The 22,765-nt window shown below is 41.1% G+C and overlaps 1 protein-coding gene across 5 annotated transcripts in view; it reads right to left on the bottom strand.

Annotated features, from left to right (window-relative positions):
• The window catches only part of CDC42BPB (CDC42 binding protein kinase beta), a 100,514-nt gene that overhangs the window by 9,862 nt on the left and 67,887 nt on the right, over positions 1–22,765 (bottom strand). For 2 of the 5 annotated variants that reach the window (XM_061998704.1, XM_061998705.1), the window contains exons 14-30: positions 21,432–21,542; positions 20,773–21,017; positions 20,489–20,594; positions 19,782–19,906; positions 18,913–19,018; positions 17,109–17,257; positions 16,384–16,478; positions 16,216–16,295; positions 13,645–13,734; positions 13,129–13,203; positions 12,613–12,718; positions 10,149–10,285; positions 9,423–9,562; positions 7,689–7,770; positions 4,224–4,440; positions 3,808–3,870; positions 24–620 (exon numbers count right to left, since the gene is read on the bottom strand). In XM_061998704.1, coding sequence (XP_061854688.1) covers positions 24–620; positions 3,808–3,870; positions 4,224–4,440; positions 7,689–7,770; positions 9,423–9,562; positions 10,149–10,285; positions 12,613–12,718; positions 13,129–13,203; positions 13,645–13,734; positions 16,216–16,295; positions 16,384–16,478; positions 17,109–17,257; positions 18,913–19,018; positions 19,782–19,906; positions 20,489–20,594; positions 20,773–21,017; positions 21,432–21,542 — 2,524 coding nt within the window. The remainder of the gene's footprint in view (positions 1–23; positions 621–3,807; positions 3,871–4,223; positions 4,441–7,688; positions 7,771–9,422; positions 9,563–10,148; positions 10,286–12,612; positions 12,719–13,128; positions 13,204–13,644; positions 13,735–16,215; positions 16,296–16,383; positions 16,479–17,108; positions 17,258–18,912; positions 19,019–19,781; positions 19,907–20,488; positions 20,595–20,772; positions 21,018–21,431; positions 21,543–22,765) is intronic. The other 3 variants (XM_061998706.1, XM_061998707.1, XM_061998708.1) reach the window with 2 other exon arrangements.

Here is a 22,765-nt window from a genome sequence, read left to right as displayed (position 1 = left end):
GCAACAGAAAAACATATACATACTACAGGCAACAGGAGTTGCAGGCCACATTAGTTCCTGCATGCGTGACCTTCGACCTTGCGAATCGACGTATACTCCCATATGGCTGAAGCAAAGCAGGTATTCCTCATTACTGAGCTCCACAGCACAAAGGGCATCAAAAGACTGCTGTGAGAGGAAGATAAGCGAGGGGTCATTAGGATTTACCAGGTTTATAGATTGTCCATCTCCCTGGATGGTCAACAGAGAGAACCCAGACTGGTAGCCAACACAGAGCTTGTCCTTGAACACTGTCATCCACTGGACAGTTCCCGGAGCCTGAATTTCACTGAATTTCTTGTGGAAAGGTTTAGTTCTGTGGATCTCGTAGCAAAAAACCTGGCGTTTGACAGCCACAAACAAGCAAGTCACAGAACTCTTCTTCAGTGTTCCAGTTGTGATCAATTGGCAGCCTTTAGTTTCTGCAAGCTTAATGTCAAAGTTGCCTTCTGACCCATCCAGAGAGGCCCAGGGGAAAAGGTGAACGTGATGGTTCCGACCACAGATGAGGATGATGATCTTCTCTTTGGGAGCAAGCTCTATCTGGTACACCTTCTTGCAGTCAGCAGCTCGGACTATCACTGCAAAGGAAACAAGAGTTGCCCTTAGTTAAACAAGCAAAGCATCAGGCCTGGAAACACTGGGCCATGACATGCTTGTTGAAAACAAGAAAGAGCTCTTATTACACACATTCGATGCTCTGTTGCCAATCCTCAGAACTGACAATGAAATAAAGTGTTCCTGCAACTTTATTGATGCAAAGGCTCAGCAGCACTTTGCATGAAGAGGCTGCTTAACATCTGGGATGGATGGAGGAAAATGTTAATGTAACAATATCTGCACTGCCTACACACTGCATCTTCTAAAACAGGTCCCACCTTGAGGAAAACATCAGCATCTTCAGTAAAGTATGGAGGGAGAGCAAATTAGCAGTACACAGCAAGGAGAAATAGAAAGTATGCTGGTAACTGAGGATACAAAATGCTGTACTGTTGGCAAATGTCTTGGCCAAATACAAAAGGGGTACACAGTTAAAACATCTACGTGGAAAGGCAAAAAATGCTGTGTGTGATGGGGAAAGGGTAAGAAGGAAGGGGCTTAAGCTGTAGGAAGAGAGGTTTAGGGCAGGCACCAGGAAAAGCCTCACAGCAAGGACTACTTAGGCTACCTAAGGAAGCTGGGAGGGGTTCACTGAAGTGGTTTTTAAACCTGGGTTCAAGGCAGCTAAGGGTGCTGGGTACAACATGTTCTGCTTTCGGGATCATAGGTACACAGCCACTTCCAAGAAAGTAACAAGGGTTCAAGCAGAAGGGACTAAGCAATTCCAAATTAGGAAACACCATGTGCATAAGCCAATTGCAGTAAAATGGCACTTTCATTTTTCTGTCAGCTGAAGGCATTTGCAAGACTTGTGAATGGGAATTTTTGTTTAGATGACAAAGCCAAGCACTCCTGTGGCATCCCCCCCTACTTGCACAAAGACATGATGTGTCTGCAGAAACGTTCTAGGAAATAACAAGCTGTTGGAGCTCTGCCACAGATAAAAGATTCAACCACTTTCAACTCCAGCTTACAATTTGGTTTATTTGTCAAGAACGAAGTGATATTCTGACCAAAGACCTTTGGTATCGGGAGCTGGCAGTTAATTAACACTGAAAATTGCAACTGTCATAAATGAAAAAGAGATTACAATTTATGCTATTAACACACAGGAACTGGCCACAGGAAGCTCTTGCAAAACATCTTTTAACTTAGAACCAAAACTGATCATTCATTTTCACATTTACGTATGACACAGTGAGGCAGAAGCTCCTTCCTTTGTCAAATGACTTCAAATTGGAAGTACAATTTTCCTCTTATGCAAGAAGCTGCACTGGAATCTCTGGAATTATCTGCATGTAAAGTTATGCTTATATCTAAGTACTTACAGAACTGGTGACCACTGGAAGTTTACTCAAAGGAATGGCATTTATTACTGCTAAAAAGAATTTCAAAGATCTGCTGCCTCCATGTATAAAGCAGTTTCTCCTGGAACTGGGCAATGGCTTATTCCAAGCAAGAAGCAGCAATAACATCCCAAACCACAGCCCCCCAAACCACATCCCTGACTTCATTTGATTTTGAATGTCAAGCCAAGTCTTTAAAACCTGCATCCACTGCTTAACTCTACACTGAGACACAAGTTTTAGCACGACTGCAACCCAACTTTCACATAGCTGAGAACTAAACTGTGCTGGAAAAGCAAATGCAAATTCTTCCACAAAGGCTGAATTTAAAGAAATGTCTTTTCAAAACTGGGACTGACAGTGAGTAAAAACAGTCAAATGGGTATTAAGTGGGAAAAACCCCACCTTTTAGTTTTACAAAGCTGTGTCACTGACATCAACATCCTCAACTCCCAGACAGTTAAAGACACCAGAACCGTCTAAGCTCAGAGGTTGTAAACACAGGTGAAGAAAGGATTTTGTTAGAAACAATCCTATCACAGAATCAAGGCTGTTAGCTCTTACAGCACAAAAAGTATGGATTTAGAGTGCTGTCTGAATTCAGAGTGTCTCAGGAGATATAAGAATGCATTTGACACAGTGGGTCTGGTGCTTTGGAAGTCAAGAGAGGAAGAAACAACTAACTGTTTCCTACAGTAACGTGGAAAAGGATAAATAGCAATTATTGTATTTTAAATCTGTGTTGCTTCTTAGAAATGTGTTACTTCTACAAATTCAGTTCCTCTCTGCTAGTTTGTTACATTTTTGGTTCATTTGTTAGCTCAAAATAAGAATATCTTCTCTTTTAATCAGACTGCAAGACTACCCAGAGTTGCTCTTTGCTTTTCCATGTTTAACAATGGGATTTTGTATGGACTGACCCCAAAGGATCCCCATGCCCATGAGCTAGCAATCCTTTTGGCCTCAGTACCAAGGCACATCTCCCACTGTTATTTGTGGTTGTGCCCAATATATCAGGTTAAAAGGAAAAACGCTTCCCTTACTCCCTGGCTGTAATGCTTAATAATCCAGAGACAGAGGGAAATGCCTCTGCTGCCCAGGGATTATGCAGCACACACTTTGCTGTGGTACCTGGGGTTAGTTTCTGCAATGGACACAGTAAGTCTTCAGACAGAACAGGCTTAAACTGATCTCATTTTTCCTAAAGCAGAGGGCAGGGTACATTAAACACAGGAAGGAAAATGCAGGTTCAGGAGGAAGCACGAGGTCAGGGAAATACAAACGTAACGGGATCAGAATGTTGTCAGATTTCTGGAAGGAACAGGTGATACACAGTGGCTGCAATGGAAAGGCTATGAATTCTTGTGTTGCTTGCCCTGGCTGTCTAACTTCCAGTTCATGGACCTTTAGGTCCTCTTGACGAGCAGGCTGGAACAAGACTGTCTCCATGTCAAGTTTTTCCTCACTCAATTCAAGTTCTGTTTAGTAAGTGCCTGATAATTCACTGCATCAACTGCTGCTCTGCTCTCTCTGTATGCTGAAGCATTTTGCTGCCTGCTGTGGGAAGACAGTTAAGGTGAGAATGTGTCAGAATATGACCAGTAACTCATCCCTTTAATTTCAGCCAGCCAACTGAATGTAATGATAATGACTAAATTAGTGCTTATATCTCACATTCCCTTTTCCTTCTCATCAATTAAACGAGTGCTTAATCCTGACTATACATGAAGGGCTGTTGCATAACCTGTATTATAACAGCACTAAAAGTTATGGAGCTCATTATTCTGTACATAATTACTGCATGCATTAAGGCCTAACTTACCATCACGGGTCACCTCTATCACATACAGTCCTTCTTCTGAACCAATTGCTATTCTATCTCGATCTAGAGCAGGAAGGGACAAGAGAAAAAGAAGGCTATTAATTCATCTACACTTAATCTTTACAGCAGACTGTTTGCTTTGAACAGCTAGAAAAATTCTGGGCAAACAGATTTTTCAACAGCAAATCAATTGTGCTTAAGTTCATGGAGTCTGTCAAAACCATGCTAGTACTATTTACTCCATGTGGATGAAGAAATGTGGGTATCTATGCAAGATTAGCATTCCCCCCCCTTATTAAGTTCCTATGAAGGAATTCAGCTGAGGAATATTTCAAGGTGTCAGTGCTGTCATTACAGAAGCCCATTTAAAAGCTCCAACGACCCTCTCACACTTACAGCAGTTAAAGCAAACATACCTACAATAGCAGCAGCTAAACTTGCTTTAATAAGAGGCAGTGTACTGTCATAGGCTTCTTGTGGAATATGCACCACCTGGTTTTTCAGTCTGTTTTTGTGCAGGATAGACTGCAACCCTTCCAGGATTCCAACCCACTTCCTCTTCTCATTCTCGTTTTCCGTCAGGATCAGTAGAGAACAGGACTTTGAAGGCAAACCTAAGAGAGAAGCTGTCACCTTTTGACAGACAGAGAAAATGAGATTAGTAAGAGTAATAAAAAGTCCTTTTGGTCAGTATTTTGGGCTTCACAGAACTGTGGAAGTAAACCACAGCTTTTCATAAGGATGTGCTGATGTACCTGAGGGGTGTGCAACACAGCGGCCGCAGGGCTTTCAAAACAAACCTCACAAGCCACAGTGGTTTTGTTTAAAAATGCTCAGTCTTGCTTAATCATTCTGAATCTGAAAATATGGGCAGGGAGCTCAACACTCCTTTCCTGCAGTAAGCAATAAGTGGTAGTAAAAGGCTCCTTCCTGCTTCGAACTGGGATTTCAGTAGCGTGACTTGTCCGGATCCCTCCTGCCACCACCAGCTTTTAATAACTTCTTGAAAATGACACAAGTGCTTTCTGAGTCAGATGCATTTAAACCCAATGGCATTGCTATGATCAGTTCTAGATTTTCATTTTGCTACTTCAGTTTTCAGAATATTTGGCCAGGGAGAAGAGCACATCATACCTGCTTTAAAAGCTCTGGAGGAAAGCAATGTTCTGAGACCGTTTTGGCTACTGCATTCTCTCACTTCCCCATGTTAAAAAGAAAATCACTAGGGCTTCACTTAATTTTCAGGTAAATCAACCAACAGATCTCGATGCAGAATGTGTTCTGAACAGAACAACTACCCAGGAGCACTATTACCCAAAGTATGCACTTGCTAATGCTTAGTGTTAGTGTATGTAGAGATGGAAGGGTTTGTGGGATCGTGGGGACCATCAGTCACAGACAAACAGGCCATCAGCCTGTATCAGCCCTCACAACAGATTTTTAGAGTAACAGTAGTTAAACAGAAAAAAAAAAGGCAGCAAAAAGCACAAAAGAACTGAAGGCTGCAGCTATTCATACACAGAACAGCACACCTTCAGCCTATGTGCCTTGATAAGAGAACCACCGTAGAGATGGATGATGTGGTTATGCAACACACACTTCTTGAAAGGGTGAATTAAATGCAACATTCATCTTAAAGATAAAATACATCTGAAAGGAAATATGGGACAACAGGATGTCAAAGGCAGAACTCCAGAAGTAAGATTAAAGTGAAGAGCAGTAGGAAAACAACTGGGTAGCCTGCAATGGATAATAGTTCCTATTACTCTGCATCAAGCTTTGTTCATGGCTAAAGTGTAACTAATCATTAATATTTTAAAGATGGATGGAGGCATAATGGATAACATTTCCAAATGTGAAAACAAAACAAAAGCAAACTAGACTTCAGCTCTGTTTTTTTTCCTTTGAAGTACCACCATGTATTACTTCTCAGTGTTTTGAAGGTGACATCTTACATGCAGGAGAATCCAGCAGAAGCTGGGCATAACATACCTACCACTATTCATCACACCAAAATGCAGTACCTGCTATGAAACTCAAGGCTTCTTAGATTGCTAAGCTGGGGAAGGACCCTACTACAGACACTATTATACTATGACTAAAAATGTATAGATGGCAGCACTTAAAACTGCAGTGTCTGGATGCCAGGATGGCCTTACATCCAGCTTTAAAAGCTGGTTTCCAAGGAGAGATCTTGGAGTCTCAGGCAAGTTATTCCTCTTCTTGATCTCATGGGCCTGTCAGGGGTGGCAATATTTTAGTGTTTGGCAGCATTCTGCTAGTGAAAGGTCCAAGAAGAAATGAGAATCTGACTTTGGTAGGCCACTGGTATCACTGGGTGTTACCATGAAATAACACATTATGAGAGAAGGACAATGTTTGTGCACAGATGATGCAAAGTAACAGCTTTATTGTGTGGAAGTCAAGCTAAGGCATTCCATCAGCAACATGGAAATCTGGGATTAAGTGGAATTGAGAACAAGGACTCTCTTACATCTGATATTACTGGTTTCCAGTATTAGAAATGCTTTCTTTTGAAGGAGGACATCAAACTGAGAACAGACGTGGACTTCAGCAGCATCTCTCTAGTCCCTGTCAACAGGGTATGTGAATGGACATACTCACACACCAGGCTTCCAGTTCATTCACCAGATGGCTTTAGTAAGGGATAATCTGCTAAAACAGTGGAGGCATTTGATGGTGCCTACCCACACAAGTATCCTTACATGGGAATATTTGACAGAAGTGGTGGGGTTTTTTAGGTGCATCTTCAAAGGCAGAAATCAGAGCAGCAAGTCAGGCAGGCTAAATTGTATGGATGCCTTAAATGAATCATCACTATTCTACATAGCTCATGTTCTCTCCTCAGGAGTCCTTTCTCATAGTACTCCACATTTGCTCAATTGAGAAGAGAGCAGGCAGATAGGAATAAAAAAAACCCCATGTGTTTAGAAGCAGGAGGAAAATGAAGGCAAAAGTAGTAATAAACTCAAGGAAGAACATCTATTGCAGAGAATATTCCTACAAAAGAGCGGAAAAGCAAAGCCACAGAAGCAATCAAGTAGCCAAGACATTTCTTAAGGGAAACCCTAAAGGCCCAAAAGGTTGGGGCTGCATGTGACTGCCAGCTCTTTGGCTTCCATGTTCCACTGATTTGATTCTAAATGACTGAGGATCAGAGATGCTGAAAATGGTGAGTTTCTGTACTCAGATGCAAGGCATTATAGATTTTAGCTACTGAAGTACTCCTCTTTATCTTTTAAAACTCCAGAGTAAATGCAATGCACGCAAAACCCAGGAAGGAAGTATCTGTTGTTCAAAACTAAACACAGCATTCAGACAGAACATATGGCAAAGAGGTATTATAACTATAACTAAGCTCATTATTTTCTCCTATTTTTAATGTTTTTCTACTATGCTTAAATATGAAAGTAAAGAATCTGTAATTTCCAATCTCTTTTTTCACACAAAGCTAGAATCAGGGAGCACAGCCTAGCTTCATCCTACTCTGTTACAGCATCAGTTCCTAAAGCACGAGTCTTTCAAAGCTAAGAAAGGAAAACCAGAATCCAGTAAGGTCAAAACCAAATCCAGCAGTGGAAGAGGAAACAAAGATATAGTGAATTATAACCAAGAAGACAAAAAGAGACAAACTTCATATGCAAAAGAAGCAGCAAAAGAAGTTTGCTCTTTAAAATTGAGTTGTAAGAGGAGTATCTCACAGGATCAGACAGCTGTTCTACACATTTCAGCATCCCTTGGAGATTCTTATACTTCTGCACAACTTAATAAACATTAACCACAAGTAATGGAGTTCACTATGAAAACAAAGCACTGGTATTTAACTGGTATTTCCTTCAAGAGTAAATTGGAAGCCTTACCCTGAATATACAAGGGATGTCTTTGCGAGTTGCGTGTATTACATCCGATGCTAGGACAGAGCTCACGCAAAAATCTTCATCTCTAGTAAGGAAAAGAGCAAGACAATCACACACGTGGACACAATGACATTATTCAGCAGAATCTAACTGATATCACAATCATTTCAACAGGCTGCAATCTCCTACCACCACATAGAGGTCACAACCGCCATCGCTGCTTTGTTATGCTCTACCCATCCTTGACCCAAACGACTCACAAGCTTTAGTTATGTTTCTACAGCATTCAGACCATATGACTGTCGTGGTTTAAGCCCTGTTTTAAGCAGCTACCAGGAAGGAATCACTCTATCCCAGCCAAAACCAGGACAGCAACTCAGTCCACCTGAAGTTAAGTGGGGTGGCTTTGTGTAGTTTTGGTTCAACGACCACACCTACTCTACAATTAGCAGCAAAAATATTGCTCTTCCAGCCCAGCAGACACATTAGAAATGAATAATTCATACCTCAATGTGTAGCAAGAGAGGGGCCTTTGGAAAAAAAGAAAAATCACATAAAAAGCTCTTGGCAATGTAGTTATGGTTTGTGGGAGTCAAAACAGCTAGCTTTTATTCTCTATCACAGTAAAATAAACGGACGTCGAAACAGGTTCTGCATTTCAGAGCGCTCCACCCCAGAGGGCTTGTCTCCACAAGCCTTTCTAAATGGAATTTGACCAAGTTGATCACCACAATTGTCAATTTTAGCTTAAAGATGACACTAACACCCCAAACTTGCCCATCCTAGTATTCATAGCTCTGGTGGTTAACATCTATTAACACACCTAAGAGTCCTCGGAAGACAGACTCAAAGAGGCAGCTACAAAAAGCAGAGAAAGGATGGGACAGTTGGTATAATGCCTGGCTGAGCTGCTTCAAGCTATGTACTCATGCCAATGCTGTTATTTGCAGTATTTCCACCTTCTGTTCCCACTGCCAGCATGTCAGAGAGAGCTGACACTGATGGTTCTCAGAGAACACATGTGAAAACAGAACAGCAGTAATGGTGCAACCCCACGGTACTGACTGACTCGGAAAAACAGGTGCTTGTGAATGCAAGCTTTATATTCAACAGAGCTAGAAAGTGCTCTGACATCAAAAAGCATTGTACTTTCTTGCTGTTTCCATAAACTGAAATAAAACCACTTGGTTACTCCAATTAATGTAAGTCTCAGATCTTTTGTAGGCAGCGTTCAGTGCTTCAAACAGTTCCCCATGAAAACATAACTGCTGTTGAGAAGGCAGGGTCAGAGCCACTTGCACTGGAAAGCAGTTGGTGCTATTCTGAAGATTACTTCCTTTTTTTCTCCTCATCTTTCTGAAATTGCTGACTATGAGATGACCTGTGGCTCAGAGTGCAAGGGAAAAGCCAATCTCCCAAAGTCTGTTGTTTTCCATGTGTGCATGGTGCAGCCCCCATGTAGGGGTTGGACTGGATGATCTCTAAAGGTCCCTTCCAACTCTACCACTCTATGATTCTATGTTACAGAATTCTAGGAAGAAACACCCTAAATACTGTAAATATTAGTGATTAGCCACCTCATTCAGCTTCAACTTAGCTACACTCTAGATAAAGAACACACAGGCCTTCTCAGACCTCTCATCATCTCACAATTTCTCATGTACTATAAATAAGCATTCATGTTAGGCAAAAAAACCAAAATACAGAGGATTTCTACTCTGTCACAATAATACAAACCTGAGATCCAAGACTTGACTTGCAACAACTCCAGGCTGGGTGGATTTTCCTTCAGGCACATCATATAAAAACAGTTTGCAGTCACAGACAACTGCATAAGCCCTCTGCCACCCTTTCTTAACTCCTGTAGGCTTTGGGACCTGTGTACAAACAACTGATTGCTTATTAAATGTAAGCACATGTAGTAGACACAGAAAGCAGAGACATTTGGAAAAGCTTCTACTTAGATCGATGGAGTTAGAACACGTTCTACTTGCCCTTCAGAATGGAGTGAGAAATGTCAAGTAATCAAGCAATCATTTTTCATCCCTTCAGTTCAACCACTCCTTGTGGCAGTTTAATAAATACATTAGGTAGTATCAGGGCAAACAGCGAGGCTTGTACATTCCACAAAAGCCAAAATGGTAGGACATTTTACCTTGGATATTATGCTCACACCAACAGTGACAGAAATACTTCTTTAAAGCATGCTTTGGGGTTTTTCCCCCCCTTGTTGCTTACAAATGTTGTAGCTACTCATCTACTAACCTTTAGCTCTTGTAGTAAGACAAGCTGTTTCTCCCACATCTAAAGCAATGGAGGTTAAGTAAGTTACACTGATGTTGTACAAAGCCTTAAGCCTTTAGTGCAATTTAGATCTGTTTAAACACACTTAGAGGTTCCAAGTTGCACAGCTGTAAGTGAAGTTCAGTAGTATTCTTCTGTCCAAGAACAAAAGACTATTACCTTGACGTAACCTTTATAGGCGGTTCCTATTCCTCTTTGCACATCTACTCCAAGAGGCCTTTTGGCTTGCTCAGGGGGTATGGGGCAGACCTGAGGTGCACTATCCTTGCAGGAAACATGGCATGCAAATGAACACACTAAGTACAAAAGAGAAAATTCACAGTGAAATGCGTGTATGAGTCAATCTCAACAGGAGAGTAACGCAGCCCACCCTCACCAGACTAACTCAGTTCACACCGAAACTGGCAGTCAAACATCTCAATAGCCCACGGTGCTAAAGGAGTGAACACACCTAGACACTGTATGAGACTCTCCAAAGTGTTTCTGGTTTATCTTTTGAGACTATTACTTCCACAAAGGGCAGGAGCTTAGCCCACGTTGCAAGGCAACTCATGGAAGCATATTTCAAAAGGAAAAGCAGCTGGTTGGCCTCAGTGGTGTTTAAGTCACAGAAGAGAAAAAGTACTAATAAAGGAGGAATAAAAATTACAGGGCAGTGACAGGAGACAAGATAAATACTATAGGTGTTCAATTAGATCCAAGTATGCAAGAATACTGCAGTGACAGAGCAAAACTAAACCGACCAAAACATTTAGAGAGGTCTAAACTATTAAACATAGTCTTGATAGTATAATGAAGTGGAAACCAGGGGACAAGGACTGAGACACTGTGTGGTGAAAGGGGCTTTATATCTATCTATCTATCTATCTATGTCAGAGTTTGAATAAGGAGAAACCATCTACACTAATCATTGTATCCTTCCTTACCATTCACACCACTTTGTGCTGCACCAGTAAAGGACAGAGATCTCTAGGTCTCTTGTCTGCAGAGCACTTCACACAGAAGCACTACACAGGAGAAACTCAGAGTATCTGCCACTTCACATGAGACAGACTACAAGAGCTGCAGAATGAATTCCCATTACAGTTTATGAGCCAGATCTTTCCACAGAGATTTGGCCTTCTTTGTCCCAGCTACTCTGCTTCCAGCAGTAGGTTTGGGGAGGCAGTTGAAGAGTGTCAGCTCTGGGATCTGTCCTGTGCTTCCTTCTAAGTATATTCTAAGAAGCTGGCATCTGATAGATACCCTACACACATGGAGTTCTGTAATCAGGAAGGGTCAAAGGATTCACAGAACACTTGAAAACAGTCTTTTTCTGCCAGAGCCACACACTGTGCTCCAAACGTCCTCCTCCCAACACCCAAGGGAACAGCCTGGGTTGTTCTCTGAGCAACAGTCTGCTCCCAGGAGGACAGGGGTTACCAAAAAGTCACACATGCAAGGAACTGTTGGTGTTCTCCAAGACCAGACAGCGGATTCATCTCTTTCAGGAGGCAGCACAATTATTTGGGACTCTGCATATCAAGGCACATTGCAGAACAGGGAAAATCCACAGGACCACAGGCCTCTGAAAGTGCAGCTCTATTCTATTATAGTCTCCAGCATTTAAAAGCAGGAGAAATTGGGAAAATTGGGAGTGGAACATGGTAAAGTTTTGCTCTACTGGAGTCATCTCTGCTCTTATCTCAACGTGGTTCTATTTTTGTCTGTAGCTATCAAGACCTGGAGCAGGAGAGGCAAACTGGAAAACTAATGATGCAGGGCTTAATTAAAATAACACAAGAAAAGAAAGAGTGAAGTGATAGCTACACTGAGGGAAAAAAACCTGTTTCCAGCTTGCAAGAAGAGGCGAAAAACAAGAGTTCAGAACTGTCAGCAACAGGAGACAAAAGGCAGCCCCAGGGCAAGTGCTGGCAGAGTGATAGTTGCTCCTGGGGAAGAACTGCCACCAGGAAAAACAAAAAGGCCTGAAGGGCAGATGAGGCAATCTGAATGTGATGCTGAAGGTGTCAGTGGAGAAGGTGTTACCACCAAGAACTAAGCTGGGCACAGAGACATAGTAAGATTATTTATACTGCAGTGTCTTCAACAACTGTGTGGATAGTTACTGAATTTGTGTGTCTAATCAGGATATAGGTAAGTATTTTCAAACAAAAATACCTTTATACACTCAAACAAGGGATTCAACAGCAACACAAGCATCAGAGGAAGTATTTTAAGTAAAATTAATGGGCAGTAAGACAGGCTACAGGCAAAAAACCACAGCAAATGGTCCTCCTAACACATGAGGTTTATGATCAGGACAGCACAAAATAGCCAAGACTCAGATTCATGTTAATAGAGCATTCCCATTGTGTTCTTCACTGCAGAAACAGAACCCAATCCTGCCTTCCAAGCCTCCCCCAGTTCACACCACAACAGCAGAGTCAGTAATATGAAAGGGAACCAGGAGGGCTTAGATTGATTCTTTGACGAGTCCGAATGATGCAAACAAAAGGAGAACCACTCAGTGGCAGCCACCCCTCTCTTTCATTCCCTCCCCAAAGAAATGGTTGCCCATCACTGTTTTAGGTTGACTTTTTTCAGGGACTTGCTGCAAATACAAAAACTGTAACTGACTCACCGTCACAGGCATAACCTTGTCGAACTAGTCCCACCATAAGAGAGGTGCAATGACTACACTGAGTAGGGCTTGTGAATGACTTGATATTGAGCTGGTGAGCTTTAGGCTGAAAGACACATTCAGGATAAACAAAAATCACTTGTCACTTTCTGTATTTGTGTAATGCAAGCATTTTCCCTCAGCACCCTCCCATGGATCAGGCTGTACATTATGAAACCCAGGCTTCTTTTATGTGCAGCTTGTAATAGGTGTTGCAAGACAACAGTTAACAGTTTCATTTCCAACTGCATAAGACACTCAAACCCAGACCTGCAACCAACTACTCTTTTTGTCATCCCTTCTGACAAATCAAAACCCAATCACTTGCATTTGGAAATGTTTGATTAAAAAACACAGACTTTAAAAACATACAGGTGACAAACCCAAACAGGACAAGAACAAACAAGGAGGGCTAATTTATCAATGATATTTCTTTTTCCTTTGTTCTTTAGAAAAAGGTTAGCACAGTCCCCCTACCTTTGGTACAGCTAGAGAAATGGATTGAATGGTGGGGGAAGGAGCAGCAGGCATCCTCTGAAGCCGAATTGGTTCCTGAATCACAAAAAACTGTCATTGAGCAAAATGAAGCTTCAAGAATTGGTTTCAAGATCGGGGTGGCGAAGCTTATGGTTGTCTGATTGCTTTTGTTTTGTTCCTTTTGGGAAATTATCAAAGCTGTAAATGGTCATAAACATCGCCATTGTGATTGAACAGAAACGGGTTGTGTCCTAAAGCGCTCACAGGAAAGCCTGCACACTAACAGACAAGCAGCAATACAGACAACGTATGAAAATGAAGTACATCAACACACACAGAGCCAGCAAAAAGGTTTCATTTTGCAACTGTCCTCAAAGCAGCTGCAATTAACAGTGACACACTGCCAACGAGCAACACTCAGCCTTGCTGCTTTGTCATGAATGCCACAATACGTATCATGAATGAGAGAGACAGGCTAGTGAATTACTCTTCAGGGTAAAAGAACAGCTTGCTTACTTCTTGTTGTTGCTCTGCAGTCACAACTGAAGTAGATGGTGAAACTTCTGACTTGGGACCCTGTGTTTCCTGCTCACTAATGGAGCTGGTCTGCAAAAGCGATGGCAGAGATGTTAGATGAGGTGTCACAGGGCTGTCGAGATGCTCTCACGTCAACACAATGGAAACAAAACCCAAAGCCAACTCCTATATGCAGAACACATACACCTACCAACCTTCCACTCTGAAAAAAACCCCCCATCTTTCCTCAAAACAAACCCTGCCACCTGATGGAAAAGCTGGAAAGCTGGAAGTACTGAAATGCAAACCTTCACCCTAGGCAGCGTAAATGCTCCGAGCACAGCTGAGTCTCATCTCCTGCACACAGGTACGGAACGATGTTTGAGAAGCTTGGCAATCATCCATGAAACAGCTTATTTCTCATGGCAGTTTACTACACTAGGATTTTTCTAGCACACACCAACCAGTGATTCTTAAAGTAGTACCACACAATCTTTTCAAAAGTGGTTTAAAAACGCTTGGCCTCTGTCCTTAAACGAATCCTGTCTACTTAATCACGTTGTCTTACATCCCGTTACAATCTAACATCCATTACAAGCCTGCTATTCATTTCACTCTTCAATTAGCAACTACTAATTGCTAGCACAAGGGGGAAGTATGCTACAACTCCAGAGCTAAAGAAGCTGGGTGTGGAGGTAGGGGACTGTACTACTGTACTCTGAGGACACCACAGGGATCATGATTAACAAACACCACATTAGACTTCACATCCATGATGTAATTAGCACTAAAGGCAACAAGTGATGAATCACTCACTTCCCAGCCAGTTTAGACAGGAAGGTGGCTCGAGTTCAGTTAGCTCACTAAATATGTTGAGATACTGTTATTTTTGTTGGTGTTACGAACTGATTGGGCCATTTAAAGATCAAATTGTATATTGTGTAATATGAACTGTTTAAAAATGCTACATGTGATTCAGCTTTAGCCATATATTCAAAATATAACACTGTAAGCCCCTAAAAGAGGTATTAAAAGAAAACTAAACTATGTCTATTTAGTGGATTGAGTTACAGAGAGGTTATGGAAGCAAAATATCTAGTTCACAACAAGATAAGGAGACAAAACTACCAGCAAAAACTTACTTCTTCCCAAAAGGCTAGCAGAGAAGATGTAGACGAAGAAGAAACAGAATCCTTTGTTGTAAGGGATATGAGGGATAAAAATGATCACTTATCACCCACAGGAAAACTTCAGGTAGAATATTAGTAGGCTAGCTAAATAAAATGTTTTCTATGGCCAAATGATATTTATTCACACTAAATTAACCCACAGCAGATGACACTGACTGTCTTTATAAGTACACGTGAAAAAAACCCCAGTTAATGGAACTCATTAAGTGCAGTATCAACAATTTAAATGTCCTTCATCAGAAAATGCCACCTGCATTTCCATAGCAACTATGTATTTATTGCAAAAGCTGTAGAATGGAATCTGGATTAGTTATGGTCTTGATATTCTGCATTTCACTGTAGCATATCTGGTAGCTCTACAAATATTAACGTCATCAGACAGAAATTATTGTTGAGATAGAAGCATGTATCATGTCTCTTTTTCTTCCCTTCATGTCACATCTTGCTGTTTCAGCAAGGAAGCCAGTATGGGTATTTTGCAACTGGGGAACAGCACATACACAAAGTGTATGCAAAGGTCCATAAGCTTTCTTTTTAGCAACAGAAACAATTTGGAAAGGGAAATAAAAATGGAAGGGTACACATTTCAGATGTAAAATCTAACCAGAGTGATGGAATATTAACCCGAGCCCCTTTAACTCAGCTCCATAAGCCTAACAGATGATTCTTTCCAGCTGAAGCTCTTGTTTTTATTCTAAACTGCCTGTATATTTTGCAAAAATCTAAGGAAATATCCCAGAAAGTCTTCACAGATCAAGAGTTCATGAGGTAAGGAAATGTGATTCAGTGGTGCATTGAACAGCTGCTTCCTCAGGGAATGCACAAACCTTTTAAAGTGAAACGCCCACTTGGAGCTGTGATTCGGATGATTAGTTTTTCTAAGGATCACAGGGTGTGTCATGATAAACTTATTATACCAACATCTGTGGGTCCTCTGATTCTCTTCCCAGTTCCTTCTACTCTAACCACCCCACTAAGATCTGGAGCCAACAGTTTTACATATCTGTTGAAACACTCCTTGAACTGTGTGAATATTCTTCCTGGGATTAACCAGCATCTTCCAACTGCAACACATGTAATCCCTTAGTTCTATCAGGGTGTGCCAGCCTTTCCAAAAAAAAACCCCTGTGTATATATATTATTTAGCCAAACCTTTGAAACTAACCTAAACAAAGAAGCTAGAGGGAATACTTCCCAAAGGTGCCAGCTCCTCTACGAAACACCAAGCAGTCTGACACCTATTGGGCATCCAGTTCTCTGTCACACTGATTTGGTTAATATGCCAGATCCAAACGTGCTCTATAGTGAGTGTTTACTTTTACATCATGAAAACTTAATCCAGTTATCAAGTTTTGGATAGTTATTTAATGGAATCACTCACTCTGAAAGTCAGATCACGTGCCAGAGGAGAGGTGTTGAAATATTCAAAAATGGAATCTTGAAAGTCTGGAAGTTTGAGACCTAAAACCCAAAGCAGAACAGGCTTAGCTGAAAGACAACATAACAGGTGGGTGTCAGAACTCTCTTAAAACGCAGTAACTTTAATTACCTGAATCTGTTCTGTATTTTTCTTCCAGTTTTTTCTTCAAACCTTCCATCTCTTCCAACAGTTCCCTATTTTTTGCTTCCGATTCCTTCAATTTACTAAAGCAACACAATATGGTGAAAATACAATCTGAAACCATCTCAAAGGCAGGAATGTGAGTACACAGGCTTGCTCATTTCTAATCCTGTATCTCAGAGCTTTGGAACATGCTCCCTTTTACTTTTTTAAAGGAATGGTGAGGGGGTTTTTATCTTTTTCATTCAAAGGCTGATTAATTTTGCTTTTCTCCCAACAGGCACCTTGCTACTTGACTAGAAAGTTAAAACTATACTTGAGACTTGTGCTATCACCAAACTTGCCAAACAAAACAATTCTCATAGTAGTTTGGCTTTTAATTCTCAAGAATATATCTATTCTCCAATTACTCTAAGACAAAGTGTTGAATTTGCTTTGGATTTGCTCTTAACACTTTTTTTCCCCCCTTCATGTGCCCAAGAAATGTATATTAATTATTTAGCAAGCTATTCACAGCAGTGAAATGTTTACTTGAAGAAATGTTTACAGTTGTTATTTGACTGGGTAAGAAATCTGTAGTCTGTAGAACAGGATCATTCTGTCAGAGTCCAATATCCCAGGCACAAGGTGCCATTTTAAGAAAGCCGTTGGCGTTCTAATCAGCACTTTACAGCTGTACATTACAAATCAAACAGAACCAACCCCCTTATTACCTTTCAAAAGATATGTTTGCATCTTTAACTTTCCGTAGCTCTTCTTGAACTAGCTGTTTGGCACGAATTTCTGCATCCAGGGCAGACTGTAACTCCAGCCTAGCTGACATATCCAACTTCTGACTGCGTCGCACTTTCCAAAGGGGATCCTGTTGTGGTAAGTGACTGAATATTAATATCAACTGTCTAAAGAGATTTCTGTTCTTGTCCAAAGACATAAATTAGCTTTCACATTGGTTCAAAGAATGCTCTTTTAATTAGTTATGGACAGTATACCTGCTGCACGAAAATCAGTCCATAGTCAGACTTTGTTACACACAAACAAGAAGTGATGAGTGATTTTTATACTGGTTAAACCATTAACAACAATAGGATTGAAACCAAAATACTGGACCACAGAGCATGGAAATCACACTGAGAGAACCCACTGAAAATGGTTAGTTTTTCTTGTCCAATCTAGATAAAGAGTATAAAACCTGCAGTGACTTACTGCATAGAATACTATGGATTTTCATAGAATCACAGAATGGTGGGGGTTGGAAGGGACCTTTAGAGCTCATCCAGTCCAACCCCCCTGCAGAAGCAGATTAATGTCAGTATTTCCTGTAAAACACACTCATCTAAACCACACCAAGAGTGGAAAAACCATGAAAAAAAAAGAAACCACCTAGGTCTTGAGATATCCAAGGTTCCTAGTAGTTTGCCTAAACAATTCTTATGCTTATTCTGTTTCTGCATGTAGAATTCTGCCCTCTTACCCCCAGAGGCTAATCCTCCCAGCTTTTCCAGGTGTCTTTCAGTGTGGACTCCACTTTTGATATTCCCTAATGAATACCTCTCTAGTCACACATGAACTTGCAGATAACAGGCATGAAAACCAGAGGCACTTTTTATGTTGAGAAAGAATTGCCTTGTGCTGAAGCTACAAAACCAGTTGGAACATAAAGAGCAGAGAGTGCTCTTTATTCTGGCAGTGGCTAAGAAGGAAATGACTGCTTTTGATCCCATTTTTCCTTCTATTAAACCTCTCAATATTACAATCAACTCTTGATGATGTAGGCTAATGTTAGCTCACAGGAAGTCAACACTTTCTCTTATTCTCTCCTGTTCACAGGCTTGGAAGGGGTGTGTAATCTCTTATCTGGATAAACCAGCAGCAGATGGACACTTTCAATAGCAGACTCTGCTGACTGGCATTGCTAAGGACATATGCTTCTAGGCCTAGCTGCCAATGGCTCTCTCCTTATGCAGATATTTAGTATCTGCTAAGGTAAAACAGTGTTTTTGCCTTCAAAACCATCCTTTTTTTGGTGAGAGTCCATCTATTTTGCAGACTTTTGAAATGTTACTACTGTATGGGGAAATTATGACAGGAGGTCTCATTGTTCTGCATGTAAATAAAGCTCCATGCTCTCGAGGTGTCACTAGTCTGTAACAGTATCAACCACTTATTCACAAGCTTAACTTTGCCATCTAACTGTACCAGCAATTAAAGTTATTCACTTGCATCTAATGCAGTGAGGTACACTTCTGTACTTCCCTTAAATAGCAGGAGCTCCTGTTTCTTTCCTCCTCTGCAGTGTTTAAAGCAGTTGTGATGGCAGATACTGGTATGAAACCACCACTCCCTGGCATTATCAAATCCTGATCACATTACCCAAGATGGATTCCACAGCCAAAAGGTAAATACTAGTGACCAGAGGATTTCTTAGAAAGGTATTCTGATTGTGAACAGACAGCTGGAAACAAAACTGTAGCTTTTTAAACATGCCCATGTCAGCCTGAATGCTTGCAATTTCCTTACCAGTGTTCGTGACCCCAGACTGGAACTCCTCAACGATTCTAGTTCTTCTGTCATCTTGGAAGCTAATGCTTGCAGATAGCCACGAGCATCCTTCTCATCACTTACCCTGTTGTGCAATTACAAAAGCATGTGATTTAACAGCTTCACAACTCATGGCACCAACAATCAGAGTGTCTGCACTGGATCTGGGGACGTAACAGAGCAGGAAGAACTCTCCCAGCAGCAGCAAACTGAATACATCTTGGATTGCCTGCTTCAGAGTTTTCTTTTAAATGACTCTCTCGATTGTGGCAGTCACTAGGGAAACTGAAGTTTCCCTTCCACCATCAACAAGAATTCTGCAGAGACTCACTGTTATTGTTTGGAATATGATCTGCATATTGCTTGCTCAATTTTTAGAAGGGCTACCTTCAAGTCCTTGTTTTGCATGCTGAAAATACCTGCACATAGCTTGCTAAAGCAGCAAATAACAGAGGGGTGAACTGACTTGTGAGTTAAATCCAAGTGCTTGTCTAGTACAGCTGGTGAGGTTCTGTATGTCAATGTTTACCTTTAACCTTTTAAGTTGTGACCATTTATGAATGAATTTACCAAACTAATTGGGTGACTAATGATCACTTAAAGACTGAAGCAAGTTGACACCAAAACCCTCTTCTCTGTATGTAACAGCATTTGACAAGTTTACTTTCTTATTACTACTCAGCAATACTAGAAAGCAGAAGAGAAAGTTAATCCACAGTCAGAGGCACAATGCTTTTGTTGATCCCAGATAGAAAAAGGACCTAGTTATATCTTAAGAAAAACCAATGTAAAAAGCACAGTGTTTCAGCAGTTGAAAGTGGCCATCTGGATCTCTGAACAGTCCATACCATTGAATAATTTCTGCAATCTGAGCTTCCCAGTGAGCAACAGACTCCTTCTTCGCTGCTAGGTCTTGGAGCTCATCTTCCAGCTGTCTGTTCTGTGCTGTTAATTTGTCCACAAAGGAGCAGAGCTGAAAAAAAGAGAAGATTCACTTTGCTTCTGACTCATGTCACTTCCAGACTTTTTACGTTATCTATGTGTCTACACACATATAGAATCTGAACAAACAAAGACTACCCTGGGCTATCTGGAAGCTCTAACTCAGAGTAAAGAACTGGAAGGGGTTATTTGTTTGTAGAACTGGAGCACAGAACACCACATTGCCAGTTCACACACAACAGTCCAAAACAAAAGACAAAGCAAGTGTAGAGGTCATCAAGAGGAACGAGGTTTAACTGTAAGCCACCAGGAAGGTGGGCAGTCTTTGTGAATCACAGAATCTTAAAGGTTGGAAGGGACCTTCTGTGAAGCCTTCAGGAAGAAATCAGGTGGTACCCTTTAAGTAACAATCCCACAACAGGCAGTACTGAGATGCTCAAGTTACTATTTGGCCACATCTCTGATGTTTATCTGGTGAAAACAACTGTTTTATTCAGATCCAGCCCTAACACTCACATCTCCTTTTCTCATCAACAGACAGACTGATTCAACCTCAGGAAGCAACAAAGAAAGAACCAAATTCTGCTTTAAAATGTTTCCTAAAATAATTTACCCTTTCATTTTCTGTTGTCAGCTTTTTGTTATCTTCCAAGAGCATTGATCTCTCTCGCTCATATTTGTCTTTCATGGTTCCTACTGCTTCCTCCATTTCACTGTGCCTAAGGAGAAGGACAAGAAATAGAAACACTCAATTGCAACATTGCTGAACCTCTAGACTGGGATTTTCCAAATGGAATAAAGAAAGTGAAGGTGAAACACCAACCTGCACAAATACCTATGAGATGTAGTATACAAATAAAGACATCCATAGGCAACCAATCATACCCAAAAGCTTACCTCTCTCGTTTTGTCTTCTCTAATTTATCCTTTAATATCATGATCTCTTTCTGCAGTGCAAGCTGATGGCTCTCTGAGTCATGGACTTCCTTCTTCACGTTTTTCACTTCCAGAACGTGGGACGCTTCTCGTCGGACCAACTCCTCTTCATAGAATAAGATTTTCTTTTCCAGCTCAGACTTGATTTTGGAAAGCTCCTGCTGGTGCTCTAGTGTGGCCCCTGCTCCTCGACCTCCCTGCTTCAGCTGCAGAAAGAGAGAAAGCATCAGCAAGAGACTATGATCTTCATATTTTGGGGATATTACTTAAAGTTCAAATTGTCCAACTGGTGGCACTGTGGAAAAAAAGTGGGCACTGAGTGATTTAAAAGGTGCCTGTCTCCAAGCATGAAGTCTCATAAAGCAGACTTCTCTGCTTACCTGACACTAATAAAGGGTTCAGGTTGGTTTAGTATCTACTTAGAACTGGACATTTTCAAGGCATTAGTGCCCATATTAAAGTCTTTCAAGCAAAAAAGCAATTAAACCTGAACAGGTTAGGTCAGGTTTCTACTGATGCTGTAACTTTTAACTCTCCCATGGGTATCAACAGTTAAGTAAGCAAAACTATCACAGCCCCTGTGCCATGAGTAAACATTTGTCAAAGAAACCCCATGTAACCTTTAGAGCTTCCAGTTCATTTTCCAGTTGTTTGGAGAAGACCTCACTGTGCTCACGAAGCTTGCGTTCCTTTGATGCTTCGGCTACAACTTCTTCAAGTTGAGCTTCCAGCTGTAACAAGAGTCATTTTAAGTCACTTTGACATGAGATTGTGCCATCTGTACCATTTATGTCCTTTTCTCCATACAGATGAGCAGCAAGTTTGCCTTATTTCTACTTTACAGCACCCTGTGATCCAGGCATCCATCCGTCTCACGCAGAACTACTGCCGCGTGACTTTATGTACTGACGTGAACTAATAACACCAAGTATGTGAAAGAATAAGTGAACAGCTTCTATTAATGCCAAGAGAAGGAAAGAGCACTAGGAAATCATGCAATTGTGAAAGAAGAAAGTCTCCCACGTTTAAAGGTCAGCTCCATGCCTCGGTATCTACTAAGGCAGCTTTAAAATCCCCTTGAGCCAAACGATTGCAAAACACGAACACAAACCACTTTTACCTTGCAATTACAGAACAGAATAAGCTTGATTATCCATTTCTCGACTTCAGAAAGCTTATCAGAAAGACAATTTACATTTAGTGGCAACTAAGGCAACAGTTGCAATGGAAGCAGTAGTGGCAGGGGTTTAAACCCTCACAGGAAGCGTGAGATTTGTTTTTCTGCATTCAAATTCAACCAGCAAAGCTGTTTTTAAAAGGACTGTACTTAGAAGTGTGGGCCAAGGTTATTAGCTTATGGACTGTGTTCTGAATAGAAGATTGATGCAGCTGCTAGTAGAGGGAGGGCAGAGGAATGTGTAAGAAAAAAGACAGGAGGTGATAAAGCTCTGCATGGAAATACTGAACTGAGTGAGCAATAACATTTGTATGTCTGCTGCACTCTGCTCTACATATGAGGTGCCTCAGCCCTCCACCTTTCCCAGGTAACTACCACTTCTTATTCATGGATAAAAAAGCCTGAAAAACTTCATCTCCTACTACATTTTTCATAGGCTGCCCTTCAATTTGCTAGAAAGGTTCCAGCAACGTTTAGAAAGCTCTTGCATTTCTCTTTCACACTTCATCCAGAGAATCCATACAAACTGATGATTAAAACACTCTGGGTTAACCACAATAACTGTCTCTTATGCTCTTTTCTGATTAACTCACATCATCTTATGTAAAACTATAAACTGCCTGGAATACTAATTGGAAATTAACTTGATTAAAGATGTTAGAGTCATTGTCTACAGTGACTAGCTACAGAGGAAGGAAAACCATCTATTTAGTCTGTATCACTATTCCTCTCTCCAGCTGAAGAGAAAAATTAAGCTAAAAAGTCAGGCTACTCCAA

Source organism: Colius striatus, chromosome 6, assembly GCF_028858725.1.
Source record: "Colius striatus isolate bColStr4 chromosome 6, bColStr4.1.hap1, whole genome shotgun sequence".
NCBI lineage: Eukaryota > Metazoa > Chordata > Aves > Coliiformes > Coliidae > Colius > Colius striatus.
This window is presented reverse-complemented; position numbering and strand designations above follow the sequence as displayed.